At 36.8% G+C, this 17,980-nt stretch overlaps 1 protein-coding gene across 34 annotated transcripts in view; it reads left to right on the forward strand.

The window, feature by feature from the left end:
* Nucleotides 1-17,980, forward strand: part of MADD (MAP kinase activating death domain) — a 92,821-nt gene that overhangs the window by 28,439 nt on the left and 46,402 nt on the right. For 19 of the 34 annotated variants that reach the window (XM_067462766.1, XM_060763147.2, XM_067462755.1 and 16 more), the window contains exons 4-13: nt 6,263-6,566; nt 7,426-7,557; nt 8,726-8,839; nt 9,419-9,499; nt 10,866-10,922; nt 12,718-12,896; nt 13,492-13,727; nt 14,691-14,847; nt 15,583-15,686; nt 16,226-16,419. In XM_067462766.1, coding sequence (XP_067318867.1) covers nt 6,263-6,566; nt 7,426-7,557; nt 8,726-8,839; nt 9,419-9,499; nt 10,866-10,922; nt 12,718-12,896; nt 13,492-13,727; nt 14,691-14,847; nt 15,583-15,686; nt 16,226-16,419 — 1,558 coding nt within the window. The remainder of the gene's footprint in view (nt 1-6,262; nt 6,567-7,425; nt 7,558-8,725; nt 8,840-9,418; nt 9,500-10,865; nt 10,923-12,717; nt 12,897-13,491; nt 13,728-14,690; nt 14,848-15,582; nt 15,687-16,225; nt 16,420-17,980) is intronic. The other 15 variants (XM_067462759.1, XM_067462762.1, XM_067462763.1 and 12 more) reach the window with 1 other exon arrangement.

Raw genomic sequence — 17,980 nt, forward strand, 5'->3', positions numbered from 1 at the left:
TCCTATTAGAAAGTTTATATTTTAGAAATTTTAGATTGGTGATAAATTGATAACCCATTGTAGTCAATATACTATTACATGAAATTGACTTTAAACAAGATAGTGTCATATCCTTTTTAAAAGGGGGAAAATTAGAATAAAATAAATAAAATTAATTAATATTGGTGAAAGTATTAGATTTTAAATACTAGTGGGTAGATATATTATGAGTGAATGAACCAACTTTATAATTTGTTAATAATTGAATAATTGAAGACCTTTAAGAAGTAAGAAGTAAGAAATTGACTTATATCACAATTGGCTATGAAATTAAATTAAATTGATGGACTTTTGCTTTGAAAATCAATACTATAATTGATAATAGATGTAATTAGAATAAAGATTTTTGGGAAATAAGAGGCAATTGGGAAATGACAACTCCAGGTAAAGCAGAGTCAAGAAGAGGATCATTGGATATAAATCCTAAAATGGATAATCTTTTAAAAGAGATTAAAAAGATATCAGAGAAACAAGATGCGTTGAAAACAGAATTGAAGGAGGAAATGAAGACTAAACATGAGGAGTACTATAAGAAACAAGAAGGAATAATTACTAAAATGACAGAAGAATTTAAAGTAATGAAAACAGAAATAAAAGAGGAATTTGGACAGATAAGGAAAGATATAACACAGCTGGATGGAGAAGTAAAGGAATTGAAAGCCTCTAAAGAGAAAATAGAAGGAACGCAAAAGGAGATGACACAAAAAATAAAAGGATTAGACAGACAAAGGGAAAAAATAGAACTAGAACAAGAAAGACTACTGCAAATGCAAATGGATTTTCAATTGAGACTCAGAAATATAATGGAAGACGACAAAGAAGATATAAGATTATTGATAATCAAAATTCTGGCAGATTGTTTGGAATGTGAGGGAGATGAATTAGAACAGGAAGTGGACCAAGTCTACAGGATATCATCATTTTATTCTAGAAGAAATAAGACAGATAGGGACGTGATAGTGAAATTTACAAGAAAGAAGGTACGAGATGATGTGCTTTATAATAATAATAAAAAACCAATCTTTTACAAAGGAAAGAAAATAGCGGTTCTGAAAGAATTCCCACAGGCAACCTTAGCAAGAAGAAGAAAATACTTTTTTTTAACAGAAGAATTGAAGAAAAGAATGATAAGGTTCAGGTGGGAAAGAAAAGAAGGGATAATGGTGACATACAAGGAAGAAAGATATTGGTTGACAACAGAACACAAGGCCAAGATTTTTTATGAAAAACTTATGAAAGAGAAGGAAGGAGATGAAGAGCAAGGAGAAGAGGAAGAAGAAGAAGAATTAGGAGAAGAAGAAGAGGAAGAGGAAGCAGAGGTAGAGGAAGGTGAAGAAAGAAGATTATCTACACCAAGGAAAGGAGTAAAGGCAAAAAAGGCAAGATATAAATCACCAAAGGATTATGGCTTTTTAGGAAAAGAACCAAAACCACAGAGAATGACACCACGGAAAAAGGAAGAAAAAGGAGGTCAGAGTTCGGAGCAAGCGGCAACTGAAACAATGGAATTGGCTTTTGGCGACACAGGATTGGGACCAGATAAAGATAAATAAAATGATGGAGAGACAAATAAAATGTTTTTCGAATAATATTAACGGTATGAATTCCCCCCAAAAACGGAAGAGAGTATGGAGGAGTCTGAAGACACAGAATTTTGATGTAATAATGTTACAGGAAACGCATATCTGTGATAAACATGTGGCACACCTTCCGAATAAAAAATTAGGAAAGGAATATTATTCGGCCTATGAAAAAAAGAAAAGAGGAGTGGTTACGTATGTAAAGGACTCAATAGATTCAGAATTGGCATTTAGAGACACAGAAGGAAGATGTGTGGCAGTGAAAATAATAATTGGAGATTCCAAAATATTGGTTTGTAATATATATGCTCCCAATGGACCGAAGAAGAAATTTGCTGAATTCTTAAATACTAAGTTAAAGGAAACAGAATTTGATGAACTGATTTTGGCAGGAGACTTTAATGGGGTCGTCGATTGTCAGATAGATAAAAGTTTGAAGAAAAAGAAGTTTAAGGGAGGGAAACTTCCCCAGAAATTCATGGACTTACAAAAAGACTTCGATCTTGAAGATGCATGGAGAATTAGAAATAAAGATAAAAGAGACTTTACCTTCTTCTCGAATAGACATCAATCCTGGTCAAGAATTGATATGGTTTGGATTACTAAGAATCTCTCTACTAAAGTGAAAGAGATTAATATTCTGCCACGAGACTTATCAGATCACTGCCCTCTGGAACTTGTCGTAAATCAAAAAAATTATCATAGAAAATGGAGATTAAATGAGAATTTAATAAAAATGGAAGATGACAAAGAATATTTCAAGAAGTTAATACAGGACTACCTACAAACAAATAGACTAGATTCAATGGAGCCACGAGTGGTCTGGGATGCCTTTAAGGCAGTCATGAGAGGACACTTTATTCAACAAGGAGCAAGAAGGAATAGAGAGAGAAATAAAAGAATAAACGAGTTGAGGGCAGAAATAGCAGTAAAAGAAATGGAGTTAAAGAAAAACCCATCTAAACGAACAGAGAAACAATTGGTGACACTGAAACAGGAAAAAAAATTACGTGGAGCTGGAATTCCAATCAAGACAGATGAAATTTCTAAAGCAACAGGCTTTTGAAAATGCTAATAAACCGGGTAAATGGTTGGCAAACCAGGTCAGAAAAAAGAGGCAAATCAACCATATTGCTAAAATAAGTACCAAGGACAAGGACTTGAAAACGGATAAAGAAATTCTGGAGGAGTTTCAGACTTTTTATACACAACTATACACAAAGGAGGATATAAAGAAAGAAGATATTATGGAATATATTGGACAAATGAAACTGGATAAAATAACAGATGAAGATAGAGAAGAACTGAACAAAGAAATAACAGAAGAGGAAATCGAGAAAGCTATTAGTAAAATGAATGCAGATAAAGCTCCGGGACCGGATGGGTTTACGGCAGGATTTTACAAAACGTTTAAACAGCAGTTGATACCTATTTTCAAAGTTATAGCGAATGAAGCTTTAAAATCTCGAAAGGTTCCAGACTCCTGGAAGGAGGCAGAAATAACTGTGATACACAAAGAAGGATCACCGGAGAATGATATTAAAAATTATAGGCCGATCTCCTTGTTAAATACGGATTATAAACTGTTTGCAAATATTATGGCCACAAGATTAAAATTTTTTTTAAGTAAGTGGATTGGAGAAGAACAAACAGGTTTTCTTCCAAATAGACATATGAAAGAAAATATACGCAACGTTCTAGATCTTTTGGAATATTATGAGACCAATCATCAAAAAGAATTTGCCCTTTTGTCAATAGACGCCGAGAAAGCATTTGATAATTTGAATTGGGATTTCTTCAAGATTTTGATACAAGAGTTGGATATGGGAGAGAAATTTAATAATGCAATTAATGCTATTTATGAATTTCAAAAAGCTAAGGTAAAAGTAAATGGGCAAGTGACTCAAGAATTTGAAATTACGAAAGGCACGAGACAAGGTTGTCCACTCTCCCCATTAATTTTTGTTATGGCAGTGGAGATCCTGATGAAGAAAATCAGAGAAGATGAAAAGATCAAAGGAACAAAAATTGGTAAATTTGAATATAAAATACGAGCGTTTGCAGATGATTTAATAGGTACAATTGAAAACCCGGAGAAAAATTTACAAAGTTGGATAAATAAAATAGAAGATTTTGGAAAGGTGGCAGGTTTTAAGATGAATATGAAAAAAACTAAACTTTTATTTAAGAATGTGAATAAGGAGAAACAAATAAAGATTCAACAACAGGCTGGAATTGAAGGTGTCAAGAAAATTAGATATCTAGGAGTCTGGATCACAGCTAGAAATGGACAACTTTTAAAGAATAACTATGAATTAGTTTGGAAGAAGATCCAAAGGGATCTGCAGAACTGGGACCGGCTGAAACTATCCCTCCTGGGTAGAATATCCTTGATAAAAATGAATGTATTACCAAAACTTATGTTCTTGTTCCAGAATATACCGATAATAAGAAGTCAAACTTTGTTCAAACAGTGGAAGAAAGATTTAATGAAATTCGTCTGGAAAGGAAAAAGACCAAGAATTAACTATATGAATTTAATAGATAAGAAAACAAGAGGAGGATTGGGATTTCCCGATCTGAAGACCTACCATGAGGCCTGCGCACTGTCCTGGATTAGGGATTGGATGACTTTAGACAAAGAGAAGTGCCTAAATCTAGAAGGTTATGATTTAAGAGTGGGATGGCACGCGTATATATGGTATAACAGAGAGATGAAGGAGAAAAACTTCGGTAATCATTTCGTGCGAGCCTCCCTACTACGGACATGGATGAGGTACAAAGCTCTTTTCTATAAAACAACACCATTATGGATTTCAGCAATGGAAGCGCATCAAAGAAGACTACTAGGATGGAGGACATGGCCAAGATACAAGGATATATTGGTGAAGGGGACAATAGAGATGAAATCATTTGAACAATTAAAGACTTTATTTAGCAATATAACTTGGTTAAATTACCTACAAATTAAAGACTATTTTAAACAAGATCAAAAAACAGGTTTTGATTGGAACGAGAATATATGGGATAGAATACTAAAAACACAAAGGAAAACGGTTACAATATTATACAATAAATTGCTCCAGTGGATGACAGAAACAGAACAGGTGAAAACCTCTATGATTAAATGGGCGGAAAATATAAGAAGGCCCATCCACTTTGGGGAATGGGAAAGGATGTGGAATAAAAAATTGAAATACACATATGCTATGGACTTAAAAGAAAATTGGTATAAAATGTTTTATAGGTGGTATTTGACTCCGAGTAGACTGAGCCATATGTATCAAAATGTATCAGATAAGTGCTGGAAATGTAGTGAGCAAGTAGGCACCTTTTACCACATGTGGTGGACATGTAAAGAAACAACAAAGTTCTGGTCTATTATTCATGAGGAGTTACAAAAAATATTAAAGAAAAGCTTTAAGAAGAAACCGGAATATTATCTTCTGGGATTTACAGATGATGACTGTAAACTGGATGAGAATGAAGATAAATTATTTACCTATTGCACAACGGCGGCTAGGATGGTTTTTGCCAAATACTGGAAGAATGGTGAGGTTCCGAGTATTGAAGACTGGTGGAAGAAAATTAAAGAAATAAGAGACATGGACGAACTAACTTTTTTGTTGAGAAGAAATGAAGGAAGAGTTTTGAGGAGGACAGATTGGTCCCTGATATATGATTATGAAAAGAAAGCTGAAAAAACAATGGGATGAGAATAGATATTAAGGTGAAGAAATATCTTGAAAAGATCCTGAGGTTGGAGTGGAAGTCGTTTTAGAATAGTTTGAGTAGTTGTATTGTATGTATTAGATGGTAGTTAGATATGGTGGGTTTCTGTGTTTTTTTTTTTTTTTTTTGTGTGTACCTCTCCCTTTCCTACTGTTCTATCTTCTTGTTTTTTGTTCCCCCTCTTTCCATGTGTGGATTGTGAAAAACTTAATAAAAATCATTTCAAAAAAAAAAAAAAAAAGAAATATATTTAAATTTGGGGTGAATCAATTAAATTTGCAACAGAATGGGAATCACCCATTAATGCTGTCAAAAACTTCAAAATCAGATGCTGGAAGATGCCTTATACCAATTATACCAAACAGGCTGTGTATTGAATAGCACTTTATGAGTTACAAATCCACATTGATCAGGATTCAACCATTCATGACTTAAAAAATATTAAACATTTTTTTCCAAAAGGCAAACCTTGATTTTGCCCTTTTATATAGGGGACCTATTACTACACAATTATATATAATGGGACTTGATCATCCACAGATTTTAGAATCCCTGGGGGATCATGGAGCCAAACCCCAGTGGATACTACCATAACCAGAGACTGCGAACTAATGGCTTGAGGACTATCATTCATTCATGAATCCTCACATTGAATTCCACAAATAAAGCCACTTTAGGGTCCTTATATAATCTATCTAAGGTGTGGATTAAAGGTAGGCGATAGTTACCACGGGCTAGATTCTGTGTGAGTAATCTGGTAGGTCTGATCTATAACAATGGGTTATCATTTCTTAAAATCTTTCAGGTGCCCTAAAACAACTTCTTGTTTTTATTGAAGGATTCCTATAGTCAGATAATTTCATCTGAATGGTCAGGAGAATGATATAATATTTTTATGTTGCTTTATGTAGGGATACAATGTGGCGGATATTCACAGGTTCCCTTCTCGTGGAAGAGAAATCCAGTGCATTACTACATGATTTGCGTGAAATTGAAGCCTGGATCTATCGACTGCTCCGTTCCCCTGTGCCTGTTGCTGGCCAGAAGCGTGTAGATGTGGAAGTCTTGCCACATGAATTGCAGCCAGCCTTGACGTTTGCGCTCCCTGATCCATCCCGGTTCTCTCTGGTGGATTTCCCTTTGCATCTGCCCTTGGAGCTGTTAGGCGTGGATGCCTGTTTGCAGGTGCTGTCTTGCATTCTCCTAGAACACAAGGTAAGAGGGAAATGGATCAATTTAGTTGTAGGCATTTCAGGAGATGAGGGTGCATTTCACAGCATTACAATTAGAAATGTAAAACTGATATCTGGAGTCTTTTTGAGACCCTGTGCCCCTATGAAAATAATTGTGCAAGTGACTGACATTGCACCACGATGTAAATAGTTTTTTCCAATTGCTGAACTTTACCAGGGGTTGTCCTTTGTGCAGCCAGTCATCCTAAATGTGGTCCTCAGTGCAGCCAGTCATCCTAAGAGTGGTGAGTGAACTCATAACATGTATAATCAGCTGTAAAGCTGTGGGATCCAGCATCGCCGTGTTGTATATTTGCACCACTCTAAAAGTGCATATGATTTTTGTTTGTATAAGGAAACTAGTGAGTGTTTGTCACAGTGAAGAGTTTTCTTGTTGGTTTTTTTTTTTGTCGTGTCAGGAGTGACTCCTGTTGTGAGAGAATTGGCCGTCTGCAAGGACGTTGCCCAGGGGACGCCTGGATGATTTTGATGTTTTTATCATCCTTGTGGGAAGCTTCTCTCATGTCCCCGCATGAGGAGCTGGAGCTGATAGAGGGAGCTCATCCGCCTCTCTCCGGATTTGAACCTGCGACCTGTCGGTCTTCAGTCCTGCCGGCACAGGGGTTTAACCCACTGCGCCACCGGGGGCTCCACTTCTTGTTGGTATAACAAGGAGACTTCAGGGTTATTCATAAAGCTTTCTTTAATTATGAAATAGTATTGAATTAATGGGAATTATGGTAGCACTGGACTGCAGTAAATACAGAAGTGGAATATGTATGTTATCATATCAGGAGGGAATAGATTTGAAATTGTTTTAAAATGACTTTTCCTGGTTGTAGGTAGTTCTGCAATCTCGGGACTATAATGCCCTTTCCATGTCTGTTATGGCATTTGTGGCTATGATATATCCGATGGAGTACATGTTCCCTGTGATTCCACTCCTTCCTACCTGCATGGCTTCTGCAGAACAGGTATGATAATTCTTCAGTGAAGGGAGAGCATTGATGCTTTCACTAAAACCTTTTGTAGACAATCATACACCCTTTGTCCAAGGGCCCCTTCACACTATACTGTACAATTATAACTTTAACTGCCATTTTGTGGAATCCTCTGCTGCCTCACCAATCTACAAACTTCAGGATTCCATAGGATCCACTCATAGCAATGATAATGGAATAATTATACTATAATTGTATAGGGTCCTAACCTGGGTTTGGAGGCATGCCAGTCAGTCCTGGATGGGGCTACATTCCCCTGAAAGGCTGTTTGCAGCTTGACAGTGCTTCCTCCAAATGACATCCCAGATAGATGCAACTATCAGGAGTGTTTATTTTTTTTAGCAGTGTTACACTAGCTGTACCCCTTTGACAGCTGGAGTACCTAAGGATAGTAGTGCATGCACTGGTAACCTCAAGGCTGGACATCTGCAATGCACTGTACATTGAGCTATCTCTGTACTTAGTTTGAAAACTTTTGTTAGTTCAGAATATGGTAGCAGGTTGATTACTGGTACACCTAGGAGTGACCATTTTATATATTTATATCAAATCACCACATTGTCATCCAGTTAATTTCTGGGCAAAGTACAAAGTGTTGATTATTACCTTTGGTTCAGACTGGGTTTTCTGCAAGGTCATCTCTTCCTGTATAATGTACCCCATACACCCAGGACCTCTGTGAAGTATCTACTTTAGTAGGCCAAAACTAAGCTAATTGTTCTCTAGATGGCATTTTCTTCAGCCATCTTCAGACTCTGGAGTGACCTTTCAGAAGAGATTCATCATCTTGAGATGCTGTGTTTGGGTTTAAATCAGCAGTAAAGATCAGTCTCTTTTGGTATGCCAATCCCAATTATTTTAAATGTATTCATTTATGAATTTTAATATGTATTAGTTTAGTATATCATTTTTGCTGATGTTTTGTGTTGTCCTAGTCATTGTTGTTACCTGCTTTGATCCACAATGAGAGGTGGATAAGAATAACAGGAACAACAACAACATAAAAGAGCCCCAGCTCTGTATATTGCAGTCTTCTTGTTTCATCTTCTCTAAAATAATTTAATTGCAATGCTTGTATTTTTGTCAGGAGAGCTAAAAGGGGGAAAAGTTACCTCTTATTACTGTTTTCTGCCTGTTACAGCTACTTCTGGCCCCAACGCCCTATATCATTGGAGTCCCAGCCAGCTTCTTCCTTTACAAACTAGATTTTAAAATGCCAGATGATGTATGGCTAGTTGATCTGGACACCAATAAGGTATGTAATTTCCGTTTTAAGGAAGAGGTAAATATAATTCCATTTGGGGAGTCTGTATAGGCATCATTATCACCCACCATGATCACCATTTATTTAGGTAACACGATTGATGTACATGACACTTTATAAGTTAAAAACAGTTCTATAGATCCTGCCAAATGTGTACAATCTAAAATATATTTGTATATGCAGACAGATTCACACAAAGAAGGAAGGAACGCTTTTCCAGATAAAATACAAAAAATACAATATAATGTAAAGCAAACTGACTAATACATAAAATCAAAATATACATGATAATACACCACAGCATATTTAAATTCCTTATGTCTTTGTGAACTAGAATTAAGGTTAATATAGTGTGAGCTAGGTCACATTTTAAATGAAGTGATCAGAAATTAAAGCCATCAGTTTAACAGTTCGGAGTTCAGCTCTGCTAGTCAACCCACTGCAAACACACAGAAAGTTAAATCCAGGAGCAAGCTTCCTACGCCCTCTTTTCTCACCTTAGTTTATTTCCAAGCATTCTATTCCTAAAATGTTTGTAGTTGAAATTTAATTTTGAAAATTTAATTCCAGGTTATTGTTCCTACAAATGCTGAGTTACTGCCTGTTTTGCCAGAACCTGAAGTTTTGGAATTGAAAAAACACCTGAAACAAGTATGTGACTAAACAAAATGTATGGTTAGGAGTTTTAGAGCTAATAATTTAGTTAGGCTAGCTACAGTGCTTTCTAGTAATTCTAAACGACTGTCTAACATTATGTCTGAACTAGCTGTTCTGGATCATGTCTTGGGGTACTATTTTTAATCTCTTTGCAGCTGGACCTATTCACATTAACATTTTGATGTGGTAATTAAACTTTGAAATTAGCGTGAATTATTATTTTTGTACAGTTATCCGTTATATTACCATTTGTGCTTCACACTGTGTTAAGCTGTGGTTAACCACATACTTATTCAATCCAATATTTCAAACATTTTGGACCCTAAGCTGCAACACAGATATATCAGAGAGTTGTAAACATTAGACACAGAATAAAATGGCGTGTTACTATATTTCAAAGAGTTATTTATAGTGTCAATATCTTTACAGAGCTCATTTTCCATCCACATTCTGACCTTTTGGAATCTCTGGATTTTCACTAGAATAGTTTGCCTATTAATCATATTTTATCCATTTTCAATTCATATTGTTGCTGAAGAAGCCCACATCTCCACCTTCCCTCCCTCATCTTCCTGGTTTTAAGGTGTTATTTATTGTTTGGGGTCAAGTTGGTTCATTCTGACAGAATAGATTTTATGTCTTTATTTCTATTATCTACTTCTGTTCCTCCTTCCTCTTCCTTGCATGCTGCATGCAGTATTTAAAGGTAAAGTGTTATAGTAATAATATAAGAGCTGCTGTTTATGTCTCCCATAGAACAGCAGAACTATATATTTAACAGTTTGTGATTCCCTGAGTAAATTGCTGTAGTGCACAGCTATTGACCCTACAGTAAAATCAATAGAATCTGTTTGCTTTTCTCTCTCCACAGTTTAAGGGGCTTTCAGCAAAATACCCACACATCTGAGTGATGTAAACAGAACTGACCAAATTGTATTACTGCTTCCACCCATCAAAGGAAAGAAATAAAACATTTTTTCCCTTCACAGAGCAGGAAGAAAATTGGCAAGATCAAGAAAGTGCCTATGATTTGACAAAGCAGGAATGATAATGAGAAATCTTGACAACAGCATTAAGCATGCATGCATATTAGATTCATGGCTATGTTCTTATCTGTTCAGAATAGTCTCACTTCAGTTGTTTTTTCAAAGAACATGTCAGTAAACAGATGTGTGGAAGTAAAGCTGTCTGGCCACCCTAATGAACTGTGCTTATTTATGATCCCTTTTTTTATTTCCCTTTTTCATCTGTGGTATTAGTAGTAATAGTTTTTTCTCCATCTGTCTCCCTGTGGTCATGTGTTCGTCTTGGCTCTGATTGTCCTCTGGTGTTGTCATGTGATCTTCCATCTTGCCTCCAGTGTCTGGTTAGCATGACTGCAATCACTCAGCAACAGCTGCTCACGCCTGACAAAAAGGTGTCTTTATTTTACTCTTTTCTCCCTCAAATCTCCATTGGATTATTTTTTTAAACATGTCTTGATTTATTGGCTTTAGTAAATTAATGGGAAATTTGGGTAAATTAGTAAATTAATGGGAAATTTGGTGAAAGACATTAGTGGGGGACCCTAAAGCACATGTGTCAAATACAAGGCCTGTGGCCCAAATCTGTCCTACATTATTTTATGTGGCCTGTGAGGCTTTCAGGCAACATAGTTATACTTACAATCATAACCAGTCCTTTGAAGACAACCATAAGGCTGAAAATGAGTTTGCCACTCTTGCCCTAAAGCAATAAACATGGAAAACAAGATTTGTGGAAGGTCTATAATCTTTATAAAATTAAGGATGAGAAAAGATTACTCTAATGAGATCCATAGAACTAAAATCCAAACTTTCAAATTCCTTTCTGGCCAGTATATACATAAATGTTGGAAACAGCGCATTGTACTAAGAATATGGGCTTATCTGACTATCTGCAGTGATGAAGAATGTATTAAACTGTATCTTTATTGGGTAATTAGCAAAGCTGAGGATCTTATGGTGAATGGTAATCATACCAGTAACATTTATGGATGTAGTTTTTTAATTGTTGTTCAAGATGTTTATATATTGGCCTCCTAAACTTTATCTCAGATTGCTCTGCAATGCAGGTTAAGATCCAAGGTGTTACTAATAAAACTATAAGCTGTGACAAGCATTAATCAGCAGAGTGAAAAATGTATAGAACTACAAATGTTGAACAGATTAAATTATTAAAATGCCTGAGAAAATCAAGAATTTTTGACCTAAAATATAACAAAGATAATTTGGTGTACTTCCATGGCTAGGATGACTGGAAAACTATGCAATTTGGGAAGTGAAAGTGCTGAGTGGGAGCACTCTAGCAAGGACTTAAGTGGAACTATTTAGCATTCTAACATGTATATACAGGAGTAGGTAAGATACCATAGTCTCAAGCTGTGAAAGTATTAAAAGTTAAAACGAGCATCTTTGGATTCAGAGAGAACTAGCAGTTTCTCCCATCCAATATGCAACTTGTGCCCAAATGCTTAAAGTGGTGAGCCTCTTACTGTTGTCCTTCTAATACCAAATAAGTAGTCCTCAGTTATGTTCTCAAAACCGCTGATGTGGTATAGGATTGTGTTTCTACATTTTGAATGTATTACAATATGTTTAACATATTTCACTAATCATCTGTTTATACAGTTTAACTACTGAAAGGATACAGTTACTGTAATCTTGTTAGTTAATTATATATTTAGGGACATACTAAAATGTTCTAGATTAACAATTTTCTCTCCCACCTCATACTACTTGGCCTGGAGCATTTTCGAAATTTCTCGTATAACAGATTAAGCCCTATTAACACTCTATCTCTTGTTTGTAAAATGATAGTAAGATCCTTCTGCCTTTTTTGCTGTGATTGCTCCAAAAGGCTAATTGAATGTTGCTAAAGGGTTTCTGATCTGCATTGAATCAATCTTGTTAACATTTTGTGGATGCATCTGTGTATATTTATATAGCATATCCTTGACCACTTAATTGTTATGAGAGATAATGGGAAATTATTATGAGAGATAATGGGAAATTGTTATGAGAGATAGTGGGGAAGCACATTCAGTTTTTGTTTTTAACAAATAAGAACTGAAATAGTTGCCTGTAAATTACAGTCAACTAGAACACTGGACTTGGTTTAGGATTGCTCTTGGAGTCAGGCAGTATTGGGAATGCCACTGTTGTTTATTATACTTGTGCACTGTTGCTCTTTAGGCTTTGGCCAGCATGAGTTTGAATACCCAGCCCATCCTTAACCTAGAAAAGTTTCATGAAAGTCAAGAGATCCCACTACTTACAGGAAAACCTCAGAATGACCTACAATCCACACCTTCTACAGAATTCAACCCCCTGATCTATGGCAATGATGTAGATTCAGTGGATGTGGCCACAAGGTATGTCTGGGCAATATTCTGTTGCTACATTTACCAACACATGGGAACGTTGTTGCTCTGTCACATAGTAAATGTTAGAAGATATACTTTCCCTTCAGAATATCCTGAGTTCAATCCTTGAGGCTTCCAGGCAGGATTAGGTGGAAAAAACCTTAACTGAAACTATGGAGAGCCATTGCCAGTCCATGTAGCAATACTGGGCTAGATGCACCAGTATTCTGGGGCACATATTCCTGTGTTACTTTCAAATAAAAATAAATGTGTATGGACGAGACACCAATTCTTTGGTTTACCATAAGGCTTTCACACTATTTCTGCAGTCAGTGTTCCACAGCATTGCAAAGTGAAATGTAAACACATATAGGGGTTGTTTCTATACAGTCTCTTGCTTTGATATACAGCAGTCCTATGAACCTAGCCATTGCCAGAAATCTTGAGTGGCTAGTGCAAAATAGATACATTCAAAGGTGGGATGAGACCAGCATTATCTTTATGTTCTAGGCTCTGAAGTTTTTTTTTTAGTATACTAATCTTCCTGTGTTGTTTAGATATCACTGGGTTTGTTAGCATAATTACCAAACTTTCCTTTTTTTAGGGTTGCCATGGTAAGATTCTTCAATTCGCCAAATGTTCTACAAGGATTCCAGATGCATACGCGTACACTTCGCCTCTTTCCTCGACCAGTGGTGGCATTTCAGGCCAATTCCTTCTTGGCCTCACGGCCAAAGCAGACAGCCTTTGCAGAAAAATTGTCCAAGACTCAGGCAGTGGAATACTTTGGGGAATGGTCACTCAACCCCACTAATTATGCTTTCCAAAGAATTCATAATAGTAAGTCTTGTCCTTCTGTTTGTGCCTCTCTTCCTCTTGGGTTAATTGATGATGATGATGATGATGATGATGATGATGATAGTAACAATAATCTGGACTCAAGGCGACTTACAAATTAAAATGGTTACATTATAATTGAAAATGTATAGAAAGTCAACATTCATACAGCATTGTCTCATAGCTCTTTTCTCAAACACTGTCATTTTTAAAAGCCTGTTTGGATCAAAAGATCCCCATCTGCCAATGGAAGAGAGGAGTGGGAGGACATTTTAATCTTCCTAGGAAGGGAATTCCAAGTTTTGTAGTAGCCACTGAGAAGATCCTGCCTTGTTTTCCTATTAGTCATACCTGTGAAGGTGGTGGAACTGAAAGAAAGGTTTCCTCTATGGATCTCAGGGCACAAGCAGTCTCATTGTAGGAGATAATAGTTTTTCAGATAGCATGGACTTTAGCTGTATAAGGGTCTATAGATCATTGCTAGCAATTTGAATTGTGCTGGGAAACAGACTGGCAGCCAGTGGAACTGTTGAAGCATTGTAGTTATATCCCCCATAACCAGACTGCACTCCTTGTATTAGCTGGTTTCCAAAGACTTCAGAGACAGCCCAGTGTACAGCACATTACAGTAATCTAAATGGGGTGTAACCAAGGTATCTGTGGCCACACTAGGCATATCCAGAAATCCCCATTAGTAGACTAGCTTTAAATGTGCAAAGATACTCCTGATCAACACAGAAATCTGGGCCTTCAGCTCAAGGCTAAGTTCAGGAGTATATCCAAATGGTGAATTTGAAATCCCTGAAACAAAAATATATTTCCAAAGAGTGTGGATCAATTTCTCTTTTGTGTTTTGTCTTTTAAAAGGCAAATCTTTAGCATAAGATCTCTATTTTAATAATTTTGATTTTGGGAATTGTGTAACTTAAATAACTTACATCCAACCTTCCCATCTTTTATCTACAGATATGTTTGACCCAGCTCTGATTGGTGATAAGCCGAAGTGGTATGCTCATCAACTGCAGCCAATTCATTACCGTGTCTATGATAGCAATTCTCAACTGGCTGAAGCACTCAGTGTCCCAGTAGACAGAGATACAGATTCTGATCCTACTGATGATAGGTCAGTGAGAACTTTTAATTTCGTGCAACTGGTCCTCAGTAGTTCTTGAAATTATGGGAAACATATTCAGAGAATAGCCATGTTGGTCACAGCGCAAAATGAAACAAAATCCACAAAAGACAATTTGGCATATTGGCTAACCAAAATGCAGGAATCAGTTCATGCAGACATTCAAAGCTCCAGTGGCTTCTTCATCAAGCAAAAGATGTTAAAATCATACAGGAGAAGAAAAGGAAAGCGACAGTGTTGGGATCACAGTCACTACTGATAGAGTTTAAATTTTACTGTCCTTTTTCTCAGTCTTGAGATAGTTAAAAGGAGAAACTTCTGATTGCATTGAGATTTCTCTAGACCAGTGTTTCTCAAACTGTGCTCCTCCAGGTGTTTTAGAATTCAGCTCCCATAAATCCCAGCCGGCCTTCCAGCTGTTAGGAATTGTGGGAGCTGAAGTCCAAAACATCTGGAGGACCACAGTTTGAGAAACTCTGTTCTAGACCAATTGAACAACAACAAAAATATATATCATACAAAATGCTTGATGAAGATGCCAGCGGAGCTTCAGAAACTGGCATGGAGTTTTATGCATTTTGGTGATTACTGATCTGTTATCCTTATTCTCTCTCTTCTAGTATATGTATGCGTGGAGCTATGTGTATACACATTCATATATTCTCATATAGACACACACTGAGTTTTTTGAAAACTTTCAATTCTCCCTTTCCTTTCTTGCAATAGCGGCAGTGATAGTGTGGACTACGATGACTCCAGCTCTTCCTATTCATCCCTTGGTGACTTTGTCAGTGAAATGATGAAGTGTGACATCAATGGTGGCACTCCAAGTGAGTAACTCTGAGTTAATTATTTCACCTATCAGTATATGGAAAATGGATGTAAAGTTGTGTGGCACCTAAACTTAAAACCAGGCTCCTGGATGACTTCCTCTGAACTTGCCCCAGCTATACCAATGACGAGTAATACTCCTCTCTTCCCCTCTGAACTTCACAGCATTCTACCCACCAGCACAAATAACACAATTTCTGTCCCAAATCAGGCCTCAAACCATATTGAAATAATTATATTTGTAAACAAACAGCTTTAAAAAGCTGCTGAAGAAAAAGACTTTGCATTTTAGTCTAGAATTGGTAGAAGCTGATTAGCTTTTGTTCAGTGAAATATGGACTTTCTTGTTCAAATGTTTACCTTCAGTTGTGAATATATAGGTTGCAGATACTGATTTTGGAGAAACTCTAATTCATTATCCTTAGTTTTACTGGAGTGTGTAGATCTTGTAATATTATGTCATCAATGAGTTTGTTTCAGATAATTATGGTGACTCTGTGAATTTTAGCAGTGTTTATCTTCTAATATCTATTTACAGATGTGGATCCACTAACTCATGCTGCTTTGGGGGATGCAAGTGAAGTGGAATTTGATGATTTCCAGGAGTACTCGGGTGATATAGATGAACAGGCCCCAGACAGTGAGAACTCTCAAGACAATAACCAGCCTCGATCAAGTTCAAGCACTACTGCCAGTAGTAGTCCCAGCACTGTCATCCATGGGGTGAATCATGTGTGTAATGAGGCTGTTGTACAAAGAAGTTCAAAGATGGGGATTTTAGTGGAGCAAAGTGGTGGGGAATAGAACTTTGGGTACAGGATAATGGGATTTGTGCTAGTTTTGATATACACTCTAAACTAGACTTCTTGGAATATGGTGTGTTTATTATTTGTCCAAGTATGAAAAACTACTGTCTCACATCAGCCTGTGATTAGATTGAGTTAGAAACAAACATTGCCTCTTCAGAGTTTTAAGGGGTTTTTTCATGTCAGGAGTGACTTGAGAAATTGCAAGTTGCTTCTGGTGTGAGATAATTGACCGTCTGCAAGGACGTTGCCCAGGGGATGCCAGGATGTTTTGATATTTTACCATCCTTGTGGGAGGCTTTTCTCATGTCCCCACATGGGGAGCCGGAGCTGAAAGAGTGAACTCATCTGCGCTCTCCCTGTATTCGAACCTGCGACCTTCCGGTCTTCAGTTCTGCTAGCCCAAGGGTTTAACCCATTGTGCCACCAGGGGCTCCAGTTACTCAAGTGGCTCCTGACACACACGTAAAAACGTTTTAAGTAAAAATGACTTAGTAGCTGCTTTGGGCTTTCATTTTGAAGAAAAAGAAAAGTGCATATAAACATTTAAAAATACAATGAAAATGAAAAAATAAGAAAGCCTGCTCTATGTTTTTCTTGTCAATAATAATAGATAGAAAGTAGATGATATTATTGTAATTATTTATTTACTTTTCTCCTGCTTTTCTCCCACAAATGGAACTCAAAGCGGCAAACAAAATAGAAAACAACTACATAATACAGAAAACCATCATCCCATAACCCAACATATAAACAATAAATTGACATATTGCATAAGACACAAATTACATAAGATATAAATAAACGTAAACATAATCCCACATATCATTATCATTAAAATATCTCTACCCCTCAGGCCACTGAGATTGTCCTCACATGTTAAAAGATTAAGCATTTCAGACCTCCCAATCTTTGGATATATGAGCCTTGTCTGACCGAGATAGTTATTGTTGTGTATTTTCAGGGAAGGCCTGCTTCCATAATAAAGTTTTCACCTGGGGACGGGAGGCCACTAGCAAGAGGGCTGAACGTACCTCTTTGGGGAGGGAGTTCCAGAGCTGCGGGGCCACCACCAAAAAGGCCCTTTCTCTCGTTCCCACCAACCGTATTTGTGATGATGGTGGAACCGAGAGGAGGGCCTCACCTGACGATCTCAGGGCTTATGTGAGCTGATAGAAGATATGCAGTCCCTCAAGTAGGCTGGACTTGAACCATTTTGAACTTTATAGGCTAAAGCCAACACTTTGAATGGTGTATTTCTTTTGCTGCTGTTATCAAGGTAGAGTTACATGACACAATTATTTGAGGCTGTTTGTATTTAATTATTTAACTATTATAAGAGAGATGTGGAGATTCTGGTCTATATCCAGTGCCAGATGTCTCCTTAGCAATGAATTTCAGGGGAGCTGGCACAAAACTGTTGCACAAAACCAAACTTCAGTAGTGAATTCATTTTCCCAGGAGTGAACTCAGTGTAGTAGAGACAG

Source organism: Anolis sagrei, chromosome 1, assembly GCF_037176765.1.
Source record: "Anolis sagrei isolate rAnoSag1 chromosome 1, rAnoSag1.mat, whole genome shotgun sequence".
Lineage (NCBI taxonomy): Eukaryota > Metazoa > Chordata > Lepidosauria > Squamata > Dactyloidae > Anolis > Anolis sagrei.